Source organism: Lemur catta, chromosome 4 (assembly GCF_020740605.2).
Source record: "Lemur catta isolate mLemCat1 chromosome 4, mLemCat1.pri, whole genome shotgun sequence".
Classification (NCBI taxonomy): Eukaryota; Metazoa; Chordata; class Mammalia; order Primates; family Lemuridae; genus Lemur; species Lemur catta.
In genome coordinates this window covers 49,081,607-49,103,945 of record NC_059131.1, presented here as the reverse complement: position 1 = coordinate 49,103,945, position 22,339 = coordinate 49,081,607, and the positions used below count along the sequence as shown (strand labels likewise).

Genomic DNA, 22,339 nt, shown 5'->3' with positions numbered 1-22,339 from the left:
GAGCTCATGCTCTTAGCTACCGTGCCATATTACCTCTCATATATGGAAAAGTACTTTTTAGGTTGTAGTTAGGAAAGTAGATTATTATTAAATTTGTTGAGAGAGCTGTTATGTTTCTATTTTTATTCCAGAATATATCTTTACGTTTAACTAAAATTGGTTTGTCTATGGTTTATTCGTTCAATGGTCACAAAGCATGTTCACATGAAATTAATATGTGATAAGGTTCATATGTCAGTGTACTTAACTAGAGTAGTCATAAAGATATTTAAACAAGTCATGGTGGTTTGGTAATTGACCTTTTCAACTCAAGATTCCATCATTTTAGTTAGGTATCTAGATAAAATTGCATTTTAGTCTTCAGTCATTAGATAGTATTTAGTATTGTTTCCTTCAGTTTATAGTTGTTACCATATTGGCGCAGAGACAATGATTATTTTTGTTTGAATTATTTTTTTCTAGGCTTGCAGATCAGATGAGAATGTTGAATTTTCCCCAGTGGTTTGATCTGCTAAAGGATATTTTCTCTAAGTTTACAATTTTCCTACAGAGAGTTAAGGTATGTATCAGTTTGTCCAGAATATCCCTAAAATTAAGTCAGCTTCCTACATATATAACATATATGTATATGACACACACACACATACACACACACATATATATGTAATCAAACAGGAATAAAACACAATTAGTTTGTTTTTGTAGTTTTTCTAAAGAGATTTTGTTTTAAGTAAGAATTAAAGTGCCTCAGAGTATTTTGGTAATTTTTATAATTTTGGATGATTTGTTTTATATTTAAAAGAAATATTGTATGGCTGAGTGTGGTGGCTCACACTTATAATCCCAGCACTTTGGGAGGCTGAGGTGAGAGGATCACTTGAGCCCAGTTCAAGATCAGTTCAAAATAAAAAAAAATTAGCTGGGTGTGTTGGTGTGTGCCCATAGTCCTAGCTACTGGGGAGGCTGAGGTGGGAGGATCATTTGAGCTCCAGAGTTGGAGGTTGCAGTGAGCTATGATTGTGCCATTGCACTCTAGCATGAGCAACAGAGCAAGACCCTGTCTGTAAAAAAAAAAAAAAAAGAAAGAAAGAAAGAAATATTGTAATGCTTACTGGGCATTGTATATTATAAAATATTTCCTCTAGTGATTTTGTGATGTTTGAATCCTTCCAGATTATCTGGTGGTACAATATTGTGAAACACTCAACAATCCATCCCAAACCACTAATTTTTCTATAAATTCAATGTTGATATAATGCTGTTTTTTGACATATTGTTCATATTCAAATTATCCCACTAATGACCTTTACTGCAGATTTTTATTTAATTTTTTGGGCAGGAGTTCAATAGAAGGTCATGTATTGCATTTAATTATTCTGTCACTTTAGTCAAATCACTTAATTTGAAGCCACTTAATATAAGGAAAAGAACATCTGTCACAAGATATTTTTCAGATTTCACAGACTCTAAAACATATTGGTTGGAATCACCAACATGTTATAGCTACATTTTAGAAAGAAGACAGTCATTAGGTATTACTGAGTGTAACAGTTTAAAGGGGCCATTTGTGAAATTTGATATTGTTTGAATTATCAAGTGTCAGCATTGTGCTTTATGTGCTAATTAATATCCCCAGCATCTCCTGAGTACCATGGTAAATAAACTGGGGGACTTCGGTACTTGTCTGTGACATGGCTTTTCTTTATTGACATTGGAGCAATGCTAAGTCACATGTGAAAGCTCACCATTCAGGTTTGGACAAGTTTTATAGAATGTGATTCACTGTGCTTAATTTAGACTCCTTCTAAAATGTTGATCCCACCCATTGATAGTGATAGATATGAACTTGTATCTATGGATTGTTAATAACTAGGCCACATTTTCACTTTTTCTTATATTCTGACCATGACCTCAACATCACATACTTCTATTATTGCATGTCTGGATATATAGAACTCCTGCATGCATAGTGCAGAATTGCCCAACTTTTTGCCAGTAATTTTTAAAGTACAGTAAGTCCTCACTTAACATAGTGGATAGGTTCTTGGAAACTGCGACTTTAAGTGAAATGATGTATAACGAAACCAGTTTTTTTTTTTCTCATCAACATTGTAACAAGTTTATTCTACCTACTGTACATTGTTTCACTTAAAGTCACAGTTTCCAAGAACCTATCGACTTAAGTGAGGACTTACTTATTCCACTTTTAGGCTCTGTGTCAGTTAAACTAAGTAGAATTATTATTTCATGTATGTACAATATGGAAACAGTGATTTGTCATAGTTGTAATTTCTGATTTTCACATTTGGGCTACTTAAAATAATACTTACTTAGAGTATGGCATATAACCTTTAAATATGGTACTTTAAAAAAAAATTTGTTATTTTATAAAGGTGTGATTTCACTGGAAAATAGTGTTAATTACAACCTGTCTTTTTGTTTGTTTTTTTTTTTTTTTTTTTTTTTTTTTGAGACAGAGTCTCACTCTGTTCCCCAGGCTAGAGTGCCGTGGCATCAGCCCAGCTCACAGCAACCTCAAACTCCTGGGTTCAAGCAATCCTTCTGCCTCAGCCTCCTGAGTAGCTGGGACTACAGGCATGCGCCACCATGCCTGGCTAATTTTTTCTATATATATTTTTAGCTGTCCAAATCATTTCTTTCTATTTTTTAGTAGAGACGGGGTCTCTCTCTTGCTCAGCCTGGTCTCAAACTCCTGACCTTGAGCGATCCTCCCGCGTCGGCCTCCCAGAGTGCTAGGATTACAGGCATGAGCCACCGTGCCCAGCCACAACCTGTCATTTTTAATGAAGAATTTTTAAATAACTAAATATTGGACCCTGATGTCTAACAATAGAGGAATGGTAAAATAAATTATGTCTGATACATTTTTTACTGTGGAACATCATATATAGCCAAGAATTTTTAATGGTAGAAGAAAATGCATACATTATAATATTAAGTGAAAAGGCAAGATATGGGTAGACCTACTTATATAGTGTGATCTCAGCTATGTTAAAAAAAATTTTTAAATCTGTTTATCTTCCTAGAACAAAGATACAACTTGGCTTTTTAATGGGTGTCTTTAGGTGGTCAGATTATATGTCATTTAAGATTTTTATTCTTTGCTGTTTTTCTTAAATTTTCTACAAAGAGAGGTACTGTTTTAATAATCAGAAAAAGTTGCTTTGCTTTTTTATAGTGTTTACCACATTATAGGTATAAACTATTTGAATTTCTTATTTAATTTACCAGGGTTAATAATTTACTTTCCTATATTCTTGCCTTTGTTTCTCAAAAACAAAGGATATTCCTTATTTCAGTTTAGTATTAAAAGTAAATTATACTTTTTTAAAAAAAATAAAGCACAAAATTTCAGCCAGAACATTTTTATAATACTTTCTACTTTAAACAGATAAATAATAAAAAGATTGAGGTTTGAAAATTTCATATTTGAATGATTATTAATGACTTAAGGATCTATATTTCTGTTAACTGTATTTTTTTTAGTATGTATTTTTTGAATTCTTTTGTTGTGGTAAAATAAACATAACAATAAAATTTATCATTTTAATTTTTTTTTTTTCTTTTTCTGAGACAAAGTCTTGCTCTGTCTCCTGGGCTAGAGTGCTCCGTCATCATAGCTCCCTACAACCTCAAACTCCTTGGATTGAGCAATCTTCCTGCCTCAGCCTCCTGAGTAGCTGGGACTATAGGCACACGCCACCATGCCTGGCTAATTTTTCTATTCTTAGTAGAGACAGGGTCTTACTCTTGTTCAGGCTAGTCTCCAACTCCTGAGCTCAAATGATCCTCCCGCCTCAGCCTCCCAGAGTGCTAAGGATTACAGGTGTGAGCCACTGTGCCCGGCCCATTTTAACTATTTTTAAGTGTACTGTTCAGTGACATTAAATTCATCTGCACTGTTGTGCTACCATCACTATTATCCACACACGGAATTCTTTCCATCTTGAAACTCTGTACCTATTAAAAAAATAACTCTTCATTCCCTCCTTCCCCTGGCCCCTAACAGCAACCATTCTACTTCTCTGGGTTTGACTATTTTGGGTACCTCATATAAGTAGAACCACATAATTCTTTTTGTCCTTTTGTGACTGGCGTATTTCACTTAGCCTGATGTCCTCAAGATGTCATGTATATTGTAGTATATGTTAGAATTTATTTCCTTTTTAAGGCTGAATAGTATTCTGTCGTATGTGTATATATTACATTTTGTTTATCCATTCATATCTGTCAGTGGACACTTGGGTTGCTTCCACCTTTTGGCTATTATGAATAATATGGCCATGAACATGGGTATACAGATATCTCTTTGAGTCCCTGCTTTCAGTTCTTTTAGTTATATACCTAGAAGTGGAATTGCTGGATCATATGGTAATTTTGTTTCTAATTTTTTGAAAAATCCTCATACTGTTTTTCATAGCAGCTACCCCATTTTACATTGCAACTAACAGTGCACAAGGGTTCCAGTTTTTCCACATACTTTCTAATACTTGTTATTTTCTGGCTTTTTTTTTTTTTTTTTGAGAGTAGCCATTCTACTGGGTGTGAAGTGGTATTCCATTGTGGTTTTAATTTGCATTTCTCTAATGATTAGTGATATTGAGCATTTTTTTCATGTGCTTATTGGCATTCTGTATTTGAAGAAATGTCTTCTTTGCCTATTATTTAATAGGATTGTTTGGTTTTTTGCTGAGTTGTAGGAATTCTTTATATATTCTGATATTAACACCTTAACAGATACGTGATTTGCAAATATTTCCTCCCATTCCATGGATTGCCTTTTCCTATATTGTATCTTTTCCTGGACAGAAGTGTTTTTATTTTGGTGTAGTCCAATTTATCTATTTTTTTGTTGCCTGTGCTTTTAGTTTCATATCCAAGAAATCAATGCCACAACCAATGTCAAGAAGCTTTCCCTGTGTATTTTCTTCTAAGAATTTTATAATTTTAGCCCTTAAGCTAGACCTTTTATCTGTTAGTTTTTACATGTGGCATAAGATAAGGGTCCACCTTCATTCTTTGGCATGTGGATATCCAGTTTTCCCAGCACCATTTATTGAAAAGACTGCCCTTTCTCCACTGAATCGTCTTGGCCCTTTTGTTGGAAAACATTTTACCACCTATGCGAGGGTTCATTTCTTGGCTTTCTATTCTATTTCATTGCTATATATATATCTGTCTTTATGCCAGCACCACACTATTATAATCACCATAGTCTTGTAGTAAGTTTTGAGATCAGGAAGTATGAGACCTCCATAATTTGTTCTTTACTGTTAGTCATGTTTTCAATTTTTATTAAAATTCTTATTTGTTGTATATACCCCATAGATTAGGGCAATTTTTATAGCTGAAAAAGAAAACAGTTCTTAAATGGAGCTTACATTCATTTTAAGGAATTTTTAGTTCTTTTTTTTTTTTGGAGTCAGGGTCTCTGTCGCTCAGGCTAGAGTGCAGTGGTGTCATCATAGCTCACTGCAACCTCAAACTCCTGGGCTCAAGCAATCCTCTTGCCTCTGCCTCCTGAGTAGCTGGGACCACAGGTGTGTGCCACCAGGCCTGGCTAATTTTTCTATTTTTTGTAGAGATGGGTCTTGCTCTTGCTCAGGCTGGTCTCAAACTCCTGGCCTCAAGCAATCCTGCCTTGCCCTCCCAAAGTGCTAAGATTATAGGTGTGAACCACCATGCCTGGCCAGATTTGCGTTTTGTTGTGTGGACAAATAATCCTAGGCTGTCGTTTTAGAGACTTATCAATATGATTATCAGCATATTTCGTTTACTCTATTCTCATGATTGGAAAGTTAAATTTGGTTTAGCTGTCCTAGTTTTTTTTTGAAACATGGACTTTTCTACAGACTATGTAATAGATAGTTCAGAAATTAGGCCAGGCGCGGTGGCTCACGCCTGTGATCCTAGCACTCTGGGAGGCCGAGGCGGATGGATCGCTTGAGGTCAGGAGTTCGAGACCAGCCTGAGCAAGAGCAAGACCCCGTCTCTACTAAAAATAGAAAGAAATTATCTGGCCAACTAAAATATATATATAGAAAAAAATTAGCAGGGCATGGTGGTGCATGCCTGTAGTCCCAGCTACTCGGGAGGCTGAGGCAGTAGGATCGCTTAAGCCCAGGAGTTTGAGGTTGCTGTGAGCTAGGCTGACGCCACGGCACTCACTCTAGCCAGGGCAACAAAGTGACACTCTGTCTCAAAAAAAAAAAAAGAAAAAAGAAATTAAATCATGTATCTACATCAAACCTATTATATATTATAAATTCTTTTTTGGAGACCGATCTTCTGGCATCTTTTAGCAAGAAGGCTGATCTTTTGGCATCCTTTAGCAAGAATGGCTCTGGAATTGGAAAAAATAATCAGCATATCTCTAAAACTGTAGATATGATGAAAACAGAAGAATCTCTAAGAGAACACTTGATATACTGTATATGAAAAATGTATTATTGTATCAGCTAGGATGTTGCTATTAAAAAAGATAAAATATTCACATCAAATTAGTTTAAATGATAAAAGGAATATATTGGCTCAGGTAACTAAAAAAGTCCAAGACTATATGGGCTTTATCCATAATTTTGTCTTGCTTCTCCAGCTTAGTTTCTCTGTTTTAAATTTAGTTCCGCCTTCCTTTTTGTTGACTTCATCAGTTCCAGGTCTGCTACATTTGCCACAATTCTATACCACCTGGAATTTTTCTTCCTATTTTTTACCCAGAGTTTTTCTTCTCCAGTCATCAAATGAAATTCTTTTATTGATTGAACCAATTTAGAATTTTTCATCTAGAGTTTTTCTTCTTTAGTCATCAAATGAAAGTTCTTAGCTTTAATTGATTGAACCACTTTAGGTCACATGCCCAGTCACTGTGGCCAGGAAAATGCCATGCACTGGTTGGTACAGGTCTGGATATTCTTTTCAACTCTGAACTCATCACGAGGCAAGGAAGTTGGAAGCACACCCAATGGGCTATTAAGCACTGACACTTGAAGCTGAAAGATGGCCTCAGTTCCACCTAAATCACATGGTTGCTATACCATGGGGGAGGTGGTGTAGAATAGATGTTGGGGAGGACAGACTATATCCGTCATGCTCTTTTTATTTAAAAAAAAGTTAAGAAAGAAAAGCAAGAAAGAAGAGATAAGGAAGAAGAAAAGCAAAACAAGATGGGGGAAGTAAGCGCATCAAAGATTGGACAGTAGTGAGGATTAAAAGCAGCAGTAGTAGAGTGTATTAGGCAGAAAATTTGTGACAGTACAGAAGAAGTTAGTGATCAATGAAGAAAATAAAAAATGCATTATCCATAGACACTTTGCTACTAAAGTTTTTGAAGGTTGTATCTGCTGTGTACTATATCGGCTATTGTCTCACTTAGAGTGCTTTCAGTTCCAAATAACAAGAAACATAGCTCAGAGTGTCTCAAACGATTGAGGGGGTATATTAGCTCAGATAACTGGAAAATATCCAGAGGCAGGTCAGTCTTTAGGTGCCTGATATAGAGGTTGATGATGTCATCAAGCCTTGGCTTTGTTTCTTTGCAATTCTCTCTTCTAAGTACCTTCTTTAGCTTTAAGCTCAGGTAATGGTGGTTCCATGTGCTGATTGGACTAGCCTTGACCTTTATCCTGATTTTGTAGACTTGAAGTTGGAGTCTGCTTTTCTAGAACCATATAGATTGGAAAATGAAAGCAGTGTTTTGAGAAAGGGAGAACAAGTTATGAAAATGAAACCATGAATGTTAAAATAGGCAAGTAGCCGTTTATTTCTTAATAGTCCATAAAGACATTAATTTATGTAAGTTTACTCTTTATTCATCTAGTTTTCAGTATTTATTGAGAACCTCCTCTTTGCCAGGCACTATTTTAAGCTTTAGGATTACAATATCTCATTGAGCTAACATTGTGTTGGAAGGAAACCTAGAATAAACAAATTTTAAAAAGATAATTTTAGATAATGATAGTTATTTTTGTTTTTTACACTGGCTAATGGAATAGAGTTGTTGGGAGGACAGTTAGGGAAAGCATTTTTGAGGAAGTGACTATTTGTGCCAGAACCTAAGCAATGAGAAGGAGATGTGTACAAAGATCAAGGTGAAGAGCATAATGGGCAGAGGGAACAATCTTAGAATAACAGAAGAATAGAAAGAGAACCAGAATGTTTGGATAAGTGAGAGAAGGTATGAGATGAGGAGAAAGATGGGCAGGGCTAGGCATAGTAAGCAATACAAATTATTTTTCTTTTAGACAGGCATATCATCTAATAGGATTCTCTGACAGGCAAGTTATTTTTCGTGTAAACTGTTTAAGAAGTTAGAGAAATATGCAGTATATTTTAGAGAAACTTGCATTTAAAAATTAGTTAAAATACAGGAACTCTATTTCTAAGCTTTAGCCACTTTTACTGTATAACAAGAGATTGGTAGAAATTCTGATATATATGATTTTGACTTATGTATGGTCTTAGATGTTCAAAATTACATGCACGGAATTCACTTTTTGGAACTTTATGTGCAAGGTATTTTAAATCCTTTAAAAGTGTATCCTGTTTTCTTGTAGGCAACGTTAAATATCATTCACAGTGTTGTTCACTCAGTTCTTGACAAAAACCAAAGGACTAGAGAATTGGAGGAGATTTCACAACAGAAGAATGCTACAAAAGATAATTCACTGGACACAGAGGTGGCTTATTTAATCCATGAAGGCATGTTTATAAGTGATGCATTCAGTGAGGGTGAATTGACAGCTATGACAGTCGACACTGCCTCTCAAAGAAATGCATCTCCAAATAGTGAGCCCTGCAGCAGTGATTCGGTATCAGAGCCAGAATGTACTACTGATTCTTCATCCAGTAAAGAGCAGACATCATCATCTGCTACTCCAGGAGGAGTGGATATTATGTGAGTATAGTGAATACTGCCAAATTGACAAGATTTTGAGTCATCTTATTAATGGTTTCAGTAAGATTGATTATTCAATTTATTGCAAAACCATGTAAACTTTAGAATTTGACAAAAATATATTAATTTTATGAAACATCTTTTTTCAAAAATGTGTGAAAGGTAAGGAGGTAAGCATTGGAAGTAATTGATAATTACAGAATTTTAAGGCTGGAAAGGAACTTTAAAGACCATTTAATTAAATGCCCTCATTTCAGTGATAAGGTAACTGATGCCCAGAGAGCTTGGATGACTTAACTTAAAGTCATTAGCAGCAGAACTTGTATTGGAACTCAGGTTACTTATTGCTTTGGTCATTTTTCTTTCTTCTACTATGTCACCTTTGTATTTTATATATGGTGAAGATATGTTTGATTTGTAACCTTTGGTTTTTCAGAGATACAAATTTCCAAGTGGATCACACTATCTTTTTAAGCGTTATTTTTTTAAACTTCTTATTTTGAAATAATTTCATATTTACAGAAAAGTTGCTAGAATAGAACAAAAAACTGTCATTTCTGCTTCATCCAGTTTCCCAGTTGTTAACAGTTTACATATTGCCCTCTATTTTCCTTTCTCCCTTTTTGTCTCATTTTCTTTCTTTCTTTGTCTCTTATGTTAACATTTTTTCTGAATCATTTGACAGTAGGTTGCAGACATGATACCCCATTATCCCCGGGTACTTCAGTGTATATTTCCTAAGTACAAGAACACTCTCCTATGTAACAACAATATACCAATTAAATACAAGAAAACATTGATACATTATTACCATCTAATCCACGGATCCCACTCAAAGTTCACCAATTGTCTCAATAATCTCTGGGATCAAAAAAATAAAACAAGAAACCCAAACAGCAATAAAAATAAAACAAAACAATAAACTCTTTCTGGTCCAAGAATATAGTTTGGATTTAGTTATTGTTGAGAATAAGTTAAGAATAACAATAACTCAGTACTTTTGTTTGTCTTTACATAAATCACTTTATGGTCTAGGAGCTTATAAAGGTCACAGTTACAACATCAAGTCAGCTTTAATATGTCCCTTCTCAACAAACAAACAAAGAAAACCTGAGCTACATAGTTATAAAAATATTTTTTCTGTATTCAGGCTAATATTTTCACATTTACTATTTAGGGTGCTATCTAAAATCTAAAACTGCTTTAAAAAGATGTAAAAACTCTATAGCTGAAGGCTGGGTACAATGACTCATGCCTTTTCTAGGCCAAGGGGAGAAGATTGCCTGAGGCCAGGAGTTTGAGACCAGTCTCAGCAACATAGCCAGACCCTGTCTCTATGAAAAATAGAAAAACCAGCCGGGCGCGGTAGCTCACGCCTGTAATCCTAGCACTCTGGGAGGCCAAGGCTGGTGGCTCGCTCGAGGTCAGGAGTTCGAGACCAGCCTGAGCAAGAGTGAGACCCCGTCTCTACTAAAAATAGAAAGAAATGATCTGGCCAACTAAAATATATATAGAAAAAATTAGCCGGGCATGGTGGCGCATGCCTGTAGTCCCAGCTACTTGGGAGGCTGAGGCAGTATGATCACTTAAGCCCAGGAGTTTGAGATTGCTATGAGCTAGGCTGATGCCATGGCACTCACTCTAGCCCGGGCAACAAAGCTAGACTCTGTCTCAAAAAAACAAAAAAGAAAAACCATCTGGGTGTGGTGGTGGCACATGCCTGTAGTCCTAGCTACTCAGGAGGCTGAGGCAGGAGGATCACTTGAGCCCATGCGTTGGAGGCTACAGTGAGCTATGATGACGCCACTGCACTTTAGCCCAGGCGGCAGATTAAGACTGTCGCAAAACAAAAAAACTAAACAAACAACTCATAGTTTAAACACCATAGAATTTTATGTCTCTCATGGTCACATTTCAGAGGTCAGAGATCCTCAGCTGAGAAGGCAGTGCTACCATTTGAAGTGTGTAGCTTCCATCTGTGTCTAAGGTGGCTGCTCCATGTTTTATCATTTCACCTGTATTCCTAGCAGCAGGAAGGAGAGAACAAAGGAATAGTACCCTTCTTACTTGTTTTGCTTTTTTAACTTTTTAATTAGAGTATCATGCACATATAGGAAAAGTACCAATTATAAGTGTTCAGCTCAATTATCCCAAAACACATTAGTATATAATTAGGACAGTTACCAGCTCTCCAGACCACCACACACCATCCTCCCCACCACTATGCTACTACACTACCCCTTCTGATAGGAAATCATGAAAACTATTGGTTTTTCCAGTTTTTAAACTTTATGTAAATGGATTCATACATTTGCTCTTTTATCTCTGATTTCTTTCATTCTACTTTATTATATTTGTGATATTTGTCCAACTTGCTGCATGTAGCAGTAGTTTTATTTTTGTGTACAAATACTCTATTTTATGACTACACTACAATGATTTGTTCTGCTGTTGATAAATTTTGGTTATTTCCATTTTGGATTGTCATGAACATTCTTGTAGATGTCTTTGGTGCACATGTTAGAAGCGTTTTCTGTTGCATATGTACTTGGGAATAAATAAGGTTAAGTGAACGTTCAATTTAGCTAATGCCAAACAATTTCTCAAAGTGGTTGTACTCATTTACACTCCAGTCAGAAGTGTGGAAGAGTTCATATCACTCCACATCTTCCTTCACTCTTACTGTTGTCAGTCTTTTACAGGTTAACCATTCTGGTGGGCATGTTTTAGGTGTAGTAGTTTTAATTTTTATTTCCCTGATGATTTGTAGGAGAGTACCTTTTCATATATTCATTGGTTGTTTGGATATCCTCTTCTGTGAAGTGCCTATTCAAGGCCTTCGCCAACTTTTCTATTGGTTTGTCTTATTTCTTATTGATTTATGAGAATTTTTCCTTTACACAATCTCAGTGTAAGCCCTTTGTCAGTTATCCATGTTGCAGATATTTTCTCCTACTTTGTGGATTGCCTTTTCACTCTCTTATTGGGGTCTTTAATGAACAGATGTTCTTAATTTTAATATAATCCTATGACTCATTATTTGCTTTTATAGTTTATGCTTTTTTGGTACCCTATTTGAGAAATCTTTCCCTACCTTAAGGCCTTAAAGATATTCTCTTATGTTATCTTCTAGAAGTTCTGTTACTGTCCCTTTCACATTTAGATTTATAGTCCATCTGGAATTGATTTTTATGTACAGTGTAAGGGTAAGTATTTTTGCCCCATGTGGCTATGTTTTTGACCTTGCACCATTTATTGAAAAAATTATCTTGCTCACTGCTCTATACTGCCACTCTTGCCATAAATGAAATATTCAGATATATGTATTTTTCTGGACTTTTTTTTTTTTCATTTTTCTGTCTTTACACCATTATCGTTAAGTAAAATTATCTTAGTTACTGTAGGTTTTAATAAATATTAATATCTAGAAGAGTAATTTCTTCTACCTTTTCTTCTTCAAGATTGCCTTGACTATCCTTGGTCTTTTGCAAATCCATATACATTTTAGATTTGTTAGTTCTCTGTTGCCTTTACATAAATTTGTTTATATTTTATTCTTTCTTTTTAAAAAAGAGCACAATTCAGAATTTGCACTTATTACTTCCACTCACATCCTAGTGACCAGCATACTATTACATAACTATATCTAAGTATAATAGAGGCTTGAGAAATAGTCTTTCACTTGTTGGCTATTTGCCCAGCTAAAGCTACTGTTGTGGCAGGAGACAGAACAGATATTGAAAGATAGCTAGCAGTCTGCCATACCATTTGAGATTCTTTTAAAGCAGATGCAATCTAATAGTTTATGTCTTTCCCCTCTTACCTCCATTGTGGCTCACTTTATACATTGAACCTTCTCTGGCTTTCCCCCAATCACACACTCTCATAGCATGAAATATGGGTTCTATAGATGGTTCTTTCTGTGTTCAGTAGGCACATAAATATCTGGGAACTACCCAGCTCAAAGGGGCAATGAATTAATTTAATATATTTATGTGTAACCCTTACTAGTTTTTTCATACAAGGGTTCTATTCCTGTATTAAGTGTTTTTGCAGTATATAATTGAATCATGGATATATTATAGAACATGCACAAGTGATATATGACATTTTAACTCTGTTAATGGTAGACTCTCCCTATTTTCTTTTGTCAAAATATTATTTGTCAAAGTAATCTATAATTTTGTAAGTTTATTGCAATGTAAATATGGATACAAAAGAGTAAATACTTTTCTGGGCATGAAATAGGAAAGGGAAAATAATGGAAAAGATTAGAAAGAGTTGTGGTGTTTAAAAAAAATTTCATTGTTATTTGTGGTTAAAAAATACAACATAAAATTTACCATCTTAACCATTTCTAAGTGTACAGTTCAGTAGTGTTAAGTATATTCACATTGTTGTGCACCCAATCTCCAGAACTTTTTCAACTTGCAAAACTGAAACTCTATCTATTAAGCAACAATTCTGCGTTTCTGCCTACCCCCCGCCACTGGCAATTACCATTCTACTTTCTGTCTCTGTAAGTTTGACTGTTCTAGGAATCTCATGTAAATTTGTCCTTTTGTGACTGGCTTATTTCATGTAGCATAATGTCCTAAAGGTTCACTCATATTGTAGCATGTCTCAGAGATTCCTTCCTTTTTAAGGCTGAATGATATTCCATTATATGTATATATTATATTTTGTTTATTCATCCATCAGTGGACACTTGGGTTGCTTCTACCTCTTGGTTCTTTCAAATAATGCTGTCATGAACTTGGGGGTACAAAAATATCTTAGAGATCTTATTTTCAGTTATTTTGGATATATAACCCAGAAGTGGATTGCTGGATTATATTTGAGTTTTTCTTTTTTCCCATTGCCAGGAAAGTTAGAGATCTAATTAAATTTTAAAAATAAAAAATCTTTTTAAAAACAAATTGTGACTAAATGATTTAAAAAAAATAAGTTTCCAGCTTTTTAGATTAAGTCACCCTACTTTTTAAAGACTTGAGTTGTTTTTATTTGCTATTTTCTATTAGGTTATTAAGTATGAAATGTCTGATTTCCTTAAGTACTGACAGTTGATATCTCTGACATTTCACTTTGACACATCTTGTTTTATTTTTATTATGAAGGTACATCCTCAGTCTTTCAAATGCACATTTTGGATTGTGATTATCTTTCAAAAATTTTTAGACCACTTTTTGTGAAACCATGGATAAGTCAAATATTCATGTTATTTTTGAATATGAGTTCCATGGTGGAATCAATGCAGCACAGACAGCTCAAAATATCAACAAAGTATTTAGGAATGATGTGGCTAATGAACGCACAGTATGTTGATGGTTTGAGGAGTTCTGTTCTGGTGATTTTAATCTTGAAAATGAAAGACGTGGGCAACATGAGACCAAGGTGGATAATGATGAGCTGAAAGCTGTAGTGGAAGCAAATCCATCTCAGCCTACATATGAATTAGCAGCAAGGTTTGATGTTACTAGTCCAACAATATTGGAACATTTGAAACAAATCGGCAAGGTAAAGAAGCTGGATAGATGGGTTCCGCATGATTTAAACAAGCATCAGAAGAGAAATAATCTCAAAGCTTGCCTTTCTTTGCTTTCACAACATAAAGGTGAACCATTTCTACACCATATTGTTACGTGTGATGAGAAATGGATTCTTTTTGACAATCACAAGCGTTCGTCTCAACGGTTAGATAAAGATGAAGTGTCAAAACACAGTCCAAAACCGAATATTCATCAAAAAAAGCTAATGGTGTCCAGTGGTCCAGCGCTGGCATTATCCACTACAGCTTCATGAACTCTGGTCAATCAATTACAGCAGATGTCTACTACAACCAGTTGGACCAACTGTTGAGGATGCTTGCGATTAAGCAGCTGAGATTGGTTACCAGAGAAAGAGCACTCCTCTTGCAAGACAGTGCTAGACCACATGTGGCACAAAGCTGCTCAAACTACAGCAGCTGGACTTGGAAACTCTCTGTCATGTACTATATTCACCAGACCCTGCACCAACTGACTACCGCTTCTTCCAGGCTTTGGACCACTTCTTGCAAGAAAAAATATTCAGTTTTCAACAAGCTATGGAAAACAACTTTCATGATTTCATCACCACTTGTTCTCCACATTTCTTTGCTGCTGTCAAAAGCAAGCTACCATTAAGATGGCAAAATTGTGTCGATAGTTTAGGCGCATACTTTGATTAATTGTACTGCTTCTTGTTTGGGATATAATAAACTACACTTTTGATTTGAAATCAGACATTTCACATTTAATGACCTAATATTTATATTTTTGTGAATTGGTAACATATTGCTACGAGTTGCAAATCTCTTAATCATTCTGTTACATGGAGGCAAATTTTAGTAATCCTTCCAAAAATAGAATTTTACTTCAGTAGTAATTTTGAACTTTAAAATTTAAGCAGAATTTTTTTCAGGAGCTGGTATTGAAATATCAGTGGACTATTTATATAGAAATAAATGTTGGAGCAGAGGAAGCCAATTAAAGATAGGCTAATTCTTGGTTCTAGTCCCACTCTCTTAACCTTATGACCTTGGGTAGGTCACTTAAACTTTCTAAGATTCAATGTTCTTTGTAAGTAGATATTTATCTACCTGCCTGATAGTGTGAGAATAGAAGAACGTAATGTTTCTGAGAGTACTTTAAGAATATTAATTCCTCTATTATTTTAAAACGTTAGTAAATAAATTTAGAGATATTATAATTTTGAAGGATAGCGGGTAATAATATTGTTTAATACCTTAACTCACAGTAATGGTTTGCCTCAAATTAGTATATATCAGAGCCTCTTTGTAATAGCTTTGAAAATTATTTTAATTCAGCCGAAAGGGAGAAAAATGATGTTAAGGCACTAAACTTGGCTGTTGGTAACACTAAACTGAACCATTGGCATGGAATTAGTGGTCTTTGTATTTTTTCCTCAAATGTGAATTTTACAAATTTTTCATCCTTTTCATTAATATGTCACATATAGAAAATACTGTGTTTACAACTCTCCCTAAGTCTCATTTTTTCATTTTCAGGGTCAGTGAAGACATGAAATTGACTGACTTAGAGCTAGGAAAGCTGGCAAATAATATCCAGGAGTTATTATATAGTGCCTCAGATATATGCCATGATCGAGCCGTCAAATTTCTCATGTCAAGAGCAAAGGTAGTTATTTTCATAAAACTTTAGAATATTTATATTTTATATATAGTCTAGTTATTTTGAAGATCTGGAATTAGGTCTTTGCTTGTACCCTTATGTTCCCCATAATGCATATTGTATTTTTAACACTTAATAACAGTTAATCGTACTATTGGTATTGTCTATTAAATGTTGAAATATTAAATAAATAGTAAATAAAAGAAATAGGAAAAATTATTAAAGCATTCTTTTCAAATAAATGAGTGAAGGACTGATTTTGAAATATGTTAATTGAAATTACTATTCTGTTTTATATATTTATATATGGGTATATATACATATATGGTCAAACAAATTTGTAATAAAATTAAACTCCAACATTGTGAAAATTTTATACTATAATCTGAATTTATTTGAGCTACTATATTAGTTATAAAAGGATCAGAATCAAATTTAGACATGTTAAGCTTTTCATGTTCAATTTCTGGGTCTGAAGTGTTGGGAAATTTCATTAAAATAATATATTCATAGAGAAAGATTTTGTAACTTGTACTCTAGTAGAACAAGTACTTTTGAAATCTATAATGCATATATAAAATTGCTACACTAAGATATTGTTTGCCTGAAAAATATCTATTCAACACATATTATCTGTGTGTCTACTATGCTTAGCCATTATTACTTTCCTTATGAGGTTTATTTTCTAGAAGATCTTGATAAAATAATTAACCATATGATAAAATACATATGTTCTAATATATATGTATTCATGGTATAATTCTAAATGCATATGTGTTAATGATTAAATTTTGATAAATCATACTAAAGTGACAAAAAAATGCTTATTAATGAATATATTATGTATTATAAAATAATATACTTAACAGTTGTCAAACTAAGTTGGTTTTGTAGCTCATCCATATTTGGTGTTATACTAATTCTCTGTCATGATTTTTGTGTTGTCTTTAAAATTTAGGATGGTTTTCTTGAGAAGCTAAATTCCATGGAATTCATAACACTTTCTAGATTAATGGAAACATTCATTTTAGACACTGAACAGATCTGTGGAAGAAAAAGTATGTCCTTACTTGGAGCACTTCAGAGCCAAGCTAATAAATTTGTAAATAGGTTTCACGAAGAGAGAAAAACCAAACTCAGGTATCATTACTTATCTATTCTGTTCTTCAAATTTTTATCCTTTTCTTTACAAAATTCTATTGTATTTAAAAGAGGAAATTTGATTGACTGGCCAGCCAAAATTCCTGATAAATTTTTTTTTTTTATTGAAGACAGATTATGGAATTAAAATCACATTTCTTGGCTTTTCAAAATGGGTTAGAATGTTTACTTCTGTTAAAGTACTTATCAGGAAGATCCTCAATAGGTTGACTTTTTTTTTTTCCACTCAAAGTTAAGTAAATGATGTTTCATCATTCTTTTTGGTTAGCATTTTAAAAATCTTATGTACTCAGTTCTCCCTCCTTTTCTTTTCAACCTAGGAAGATGGTGTTGAAACATTAAAGTTTACCTTCCTTTCTTTTTATTTTTGAATAGTCTCCTCTTAGACAATGAGCGCTGGAAGCAAGCTGATGTTCCTGCAGAATTTCAGGATCTTGTTGATTCTATATCAGATGGAAAGATTGCTTTACCTGAAAAAAAATTAGGAGGTATGTGTATTCATTCACACATTCTCTTTCAATTTTATATTTGTTTATTTTGTATGAATGCTTAATATTTCCTTAATTGATAATGCATATTGAAAAGCCTAAAACTAATACTCCCAGCTTAGTTAGTACATAGTTGACAGGAAAAGTATCTATGGAAATTTATGATAATAATTTCAAGTATTTATTGAGTGTTAATCATATGCCAGACACTAGACCATGTGCTTTACATGCATTACTCTAGTTTATCATCACGACAACCTATGATGAATGTACTATTATTACCTTGTGTAACAGTGAGGAGGCTTAAGGCTTAGAGGGATTAAGGAATTTTGTATAAATGATGAGCTGGGATTTGAAATCAGCTTTATATAATTTTATACCTATGTTCCTATTATACCATATTGTTTAGAGACATATATTCATTCAGTGAACACTAGTTAGCTTCTTTATGTCATATATTGAGACAGAGATAACGTTATAATTCTGCTTTAAAGAAGCTAGATCTAATGAACAAAATAAAAAAATTTATAAGCAATCACAAGTAATATAGTTATATGATAGAGACAACCAAAATGTTAAAGAACCATAAAGAAAGAAAACTATGAAGGGATGACTAAGAAGAAAAGGTGTGAGAGGTAGGAAGAAATCCAGAAGAACATAGAAGTAAAAAGTTTCAATGAGACAATTGTCATTGGTATCAAATACTGATTGGGTTTCATATGAAAAGGATGCAGTGGCTGGGAGTTATTTTTGTATATCAGTTAAAGTGGAGTCATCATGTGATAATAATGTATATTGATTTACAACACATCCTGTAATACCAGATTTGATATTATTAAGTTCTTGAATATTTTTGATGGAGGAGGCAGTTGCATTATTTCAAATTTTATGCATTTAATGAAAGTTTAATATTTCTATATAGAAGTATTTTTAAATTATATACTTCACATTTGCATGAAATGCAACTACACTACAAGAGAAGGACTGAGAAAATACAAATAATAACCATTGGACACATAGATCATTTGCAGTCTTAGTAATTCATTGGAGTGTTAGCAGTTCAATGCTAGGTGAGGAACGGTAGACAAATGTAGCCTACTTTTCCAACAAGTTTTGCTGTGAGGGAAAAGTCAGTGATGAAGTGGTAGCTAAAAGGTAAGAGAAATTAGAGAGATTGAGGGTGATTTATGGGGCAGGGCACCTGGTGTTGAATCCAGAGTTCAAGAGAAAGGCTACATCTTCTACCACTATGACAGGAGAGAGGGAGTTAAGTACAGGTATAAAATAGATTTGTTCATACAGGGCAGAGAGAAAAACTGAAGGAAATAAGTACATTTCTGTTATGATCATTTTTAATATGTAACAGTGTTGGTTGGTGGTTAAATTTTTTAATTGGTTATATGGTATTAGCAAAACAAAAGCATTAAAGTAGCAAAAGATGAAGGAAAAATAAAACACTGACTATTCTAAATCACTAGTTTAAAATTATAAGACATTACACATCAATTCTTTCAAGCTATATTTGATTGACTTCCCATTATGCAAGGTGCTGTGCTAGATAACTAGGACATATTTTCTGTCCCCGAACAGCTAATGGTCTTTTATATAATTCCAGTGTTATGCAAACAATGATTTTTGAATTAAAATCATAAATGTAGAGTGATTAACTGTTAACTTTGTATTTTTTCTGCAAAGTGAACTATTCGTGTTCACTTCTTCTTAGAAGGATACTGATAGTAGGACGTTTCTCTTACATACCTTGCTTCTCTGTTGCCTGGGCTAGAGTGCAGTGGCGTCATCATAGCCCACTGCAACCTCAAACTCCTGGGCTTAAGCGACCCTGCCTCAGCCTCCTGAGTAGCTAGGACTACACAGGTGCTAGTGCCACCACTCCCGACTAATTCAGTCTTTTTTTTCTCTCTCTCTGTCTCTCTAGCAACAAATAGGGTATATGCTATTAGAAGTCCATTAACATTTTACTAGTTCTTATCAAGTTAAAGATCCTGGATTATTATTCATTCATCTATCATCCATTTATTGAATTACTACTCAGCTAGGCACTGGGGAAATGATAGTTAATGGATAGCAGCTGGTATTAATTGAGTGCTTACACTGTTTGTTCTAAGCACTTTACACGTGTTGTCTCATTTACAGGTCCTTGAGCTAGACACTTAGTATTAGCATTTAACAAATATGGAAACTGAAGCACAAAGAGGTTAAACAACTTGCCTAAGGTCACACAACTAGGAAGTGGTAGAGTTGGGATTCAAATTTAGGCAGACTGACTTTAGGGCCCTTTCTCTTACCTACTATGCAATGCTACTTCTCTTCAATATATAGAGAACTGGTTAAGACACAGTCCTTGCCCTCAAAAAATTTATGGTCTGACATACGTAGTGAATTATGATTAAAATATGTATCACATGGAACTTTTTTGCTTGAAAGAAAAGAATAAGTAGACATTTCAAGTCTTATAGCTCAAAAGCACTTGAAGCTTAGGGAAACATAATGACTTGCCCATGGTAATCTATTAAATTTGTCTGATTCAGGACAATAATCTGGTCTACCGTTTTTTTCACCTCAATATGCTGAATTTTGTTTTATAGTGATAAGTATCACATAATGAAAATAAAGTAACTTCTGGGTTGAAATCTTGAGAATTAAATACATAATCTCTTCATTGAATTTAGAAATTAACTTGTATTCTAAGCATGATTATAATAAAGATAACCAGTTGAAATGCTAGTTCTGCCTTTCTAAACATTTTTTTAGGTATTGATCATCTACCATGTGCTAGGCTTAAGGGATAGGCAGTTTGTAATCAGCTCTACCATAAACAACAATCCTAAAAGACAGATAATATTATTTGCATTTAATAGATATAGATAGTGAGATTCAAAGAGGTTAAGTAATTGGCCCAAAATCATGCATCCAGTAATTTGCAGTATTGGTACTCAAGTCCAAATCTAACTCCCAATATACTTTATTTACTCTGTGTCAAATTGCTTCCCAAAAAGTAGATATTTATTTTCAGAAATGAGATAGTTCTAGGCCCTGAACTATCTTCGTAAGCTTTTTCTCCAATGTTTTGTTTCATCTTGTACCCTTGTCTCTTTTGTTTCTTTGCTTTACTCTCTAGCTACAGAAGAAAGGAAACCAGCTGAGGTTCTCATTGTTGAGGGACAACAGTATGCTGTTGTTGGGTGAGTGACACATTTTTCTTCGTTATTTGAGTCAATTATTTAAAATGTAAGTCTTCTGGTTCCCCCTTGAAGTGAGTTGGAAATTTTGGATTAACAATTTTAAATCCTATCAAGAATTTAAATGAAATGTTAGGGATTTATTTTATTTTCTATGATCTGTAGTATGCTTTATCCATTAAGGACTACATTGACTTAACAAAAAAGGCTTGATTTTTTTTTCATATAACAAGACATCTAGACAGTCTAAGAGTGATATAGTGGATCCATGATGTTATTTACTATCCCCAGGTCTTTCTATCTTTTTTTCTATAGCTTTCTTAGTGTGTAGTATAGCATAGTAGTTTAAATTGTGGGCTCTGGAGCCCACAAAATGTAGAAATTTGTACTATATGTAGAATTACTGTGAAAATTAAATAGGTAATACATATAAAGCACAGTTCTAGCACCTAATAAGTTGACAGTTGTAGGTAGCTATTTTCATCATGATCATTTGAATCATTAGGTTTTTTTACTCTTTTACCAATGAAAGTATCTCAAATTAAAGTTAACTAAAAAGCATACCAACAATCCCATTGTTGTTCGGTACTACATGCCTTGTATTGAATTGGTAACTAAAATAATATCTTCATATTTTTGAACAACACTTCACAGTTTAAATATTTTCATATACATATGATCTCATTTGATCTTTACAACACTTTGTAAAATAGACGTATCAGGGATTGTTTCCTTTCTACAGTTAAGAGAATTGAAGCTTAGAAGGTTAAGTGATTAACATAAAGAGACCCAAATGTAGTCAGAATTAGAATCTAGGTCTACTTCTCAGTATCTAGACTAGCATTCTTTTTCACTGTTATTCTTTGCTGCTTGTCCCTGTGTAAGCCTTTCTTGAAGTAGCCACCTGGTCTAGGAAGAATGTAACTCTATGTCCCTCTATCATGGCATTTACTGAGTATAATAGAATTATTTATTTATGTATATATCTCCCTAGTTTGAGTTCCTCAAAGGTGTCAAAGATTCTATCTTACCATTTTTTATTTTTATTGGTACCATAATAAGCATTCTAAAAGTATGTATAGAATTAATGCTTTTTCTCAATCTGTATTTACGTCTCTGAAGTCTGCTCATTCTAAACTAAGTCCCTATAGTTCTGGTAGGCAAAGATTTTTACAGCCTCGCTGTAATCTCATCCCTTCAATCTAATTTTGATTTCCCTTCTTACCTACCCATTTTCTGTTTGTTCTTCATGTGCTTGATGGAAATGGTCCCCTCTGGCTATCTTGCTTTCTAGCTTTTTAGTCAAAGAGTCTGTTGTCAAAAAACTGAACTCCTTGGCTAAAGGGGGACTATTATAACTTCTGACAGAAGATTACAAAAGATAAGCAATGGACTCATGCCCAG

The 22,339-nt window shown here is 34.0% G+C and overlaps 1 protein-coding gene across 6 annotated transcripts in view; it reads left to right on the top strand.

Moving 5' to 3' along the window:
* The window catches only part of VPS54 (VPS54 subunit of GARP complex), a 147,506-nt gene that overhangs the window by 104,508 nt on the left and 20,659 nt on the right, over positions 1-22,339 (top strand). For all 6 annotated transcript variants that reach the window (XR_006734713.1, XM_045549722.1, XM_045549721.1 and 3 more), the window contains 6 exons: positions 463-559; positions 8,574-8,914; positions 15,963-16,092; positions 17,045-17,226; positions 17,623-17,735; positions 20,875-20,938. Coding sequence is in view for 5 of the 6 variants with exons in the window: in XM_045549722.1 (XP_045405678.1) it covers positions 463-559; positions 8,574-8,914; positions 15,963-16,092; positions 17,045-17,226; positions 17,623-17,735; positions 20,875-20,938 (927 nt within the window). In the remaining variant the exon portion in view is untranslated. The remainder of the gene's footprint in view (positions 1-462; positions 560-8,573; positions 8,915-15,962; positions 16,093-17,044; positions 17,227-17,622; positions 17,736-20,874; positions 20,939-22,339) is intronic.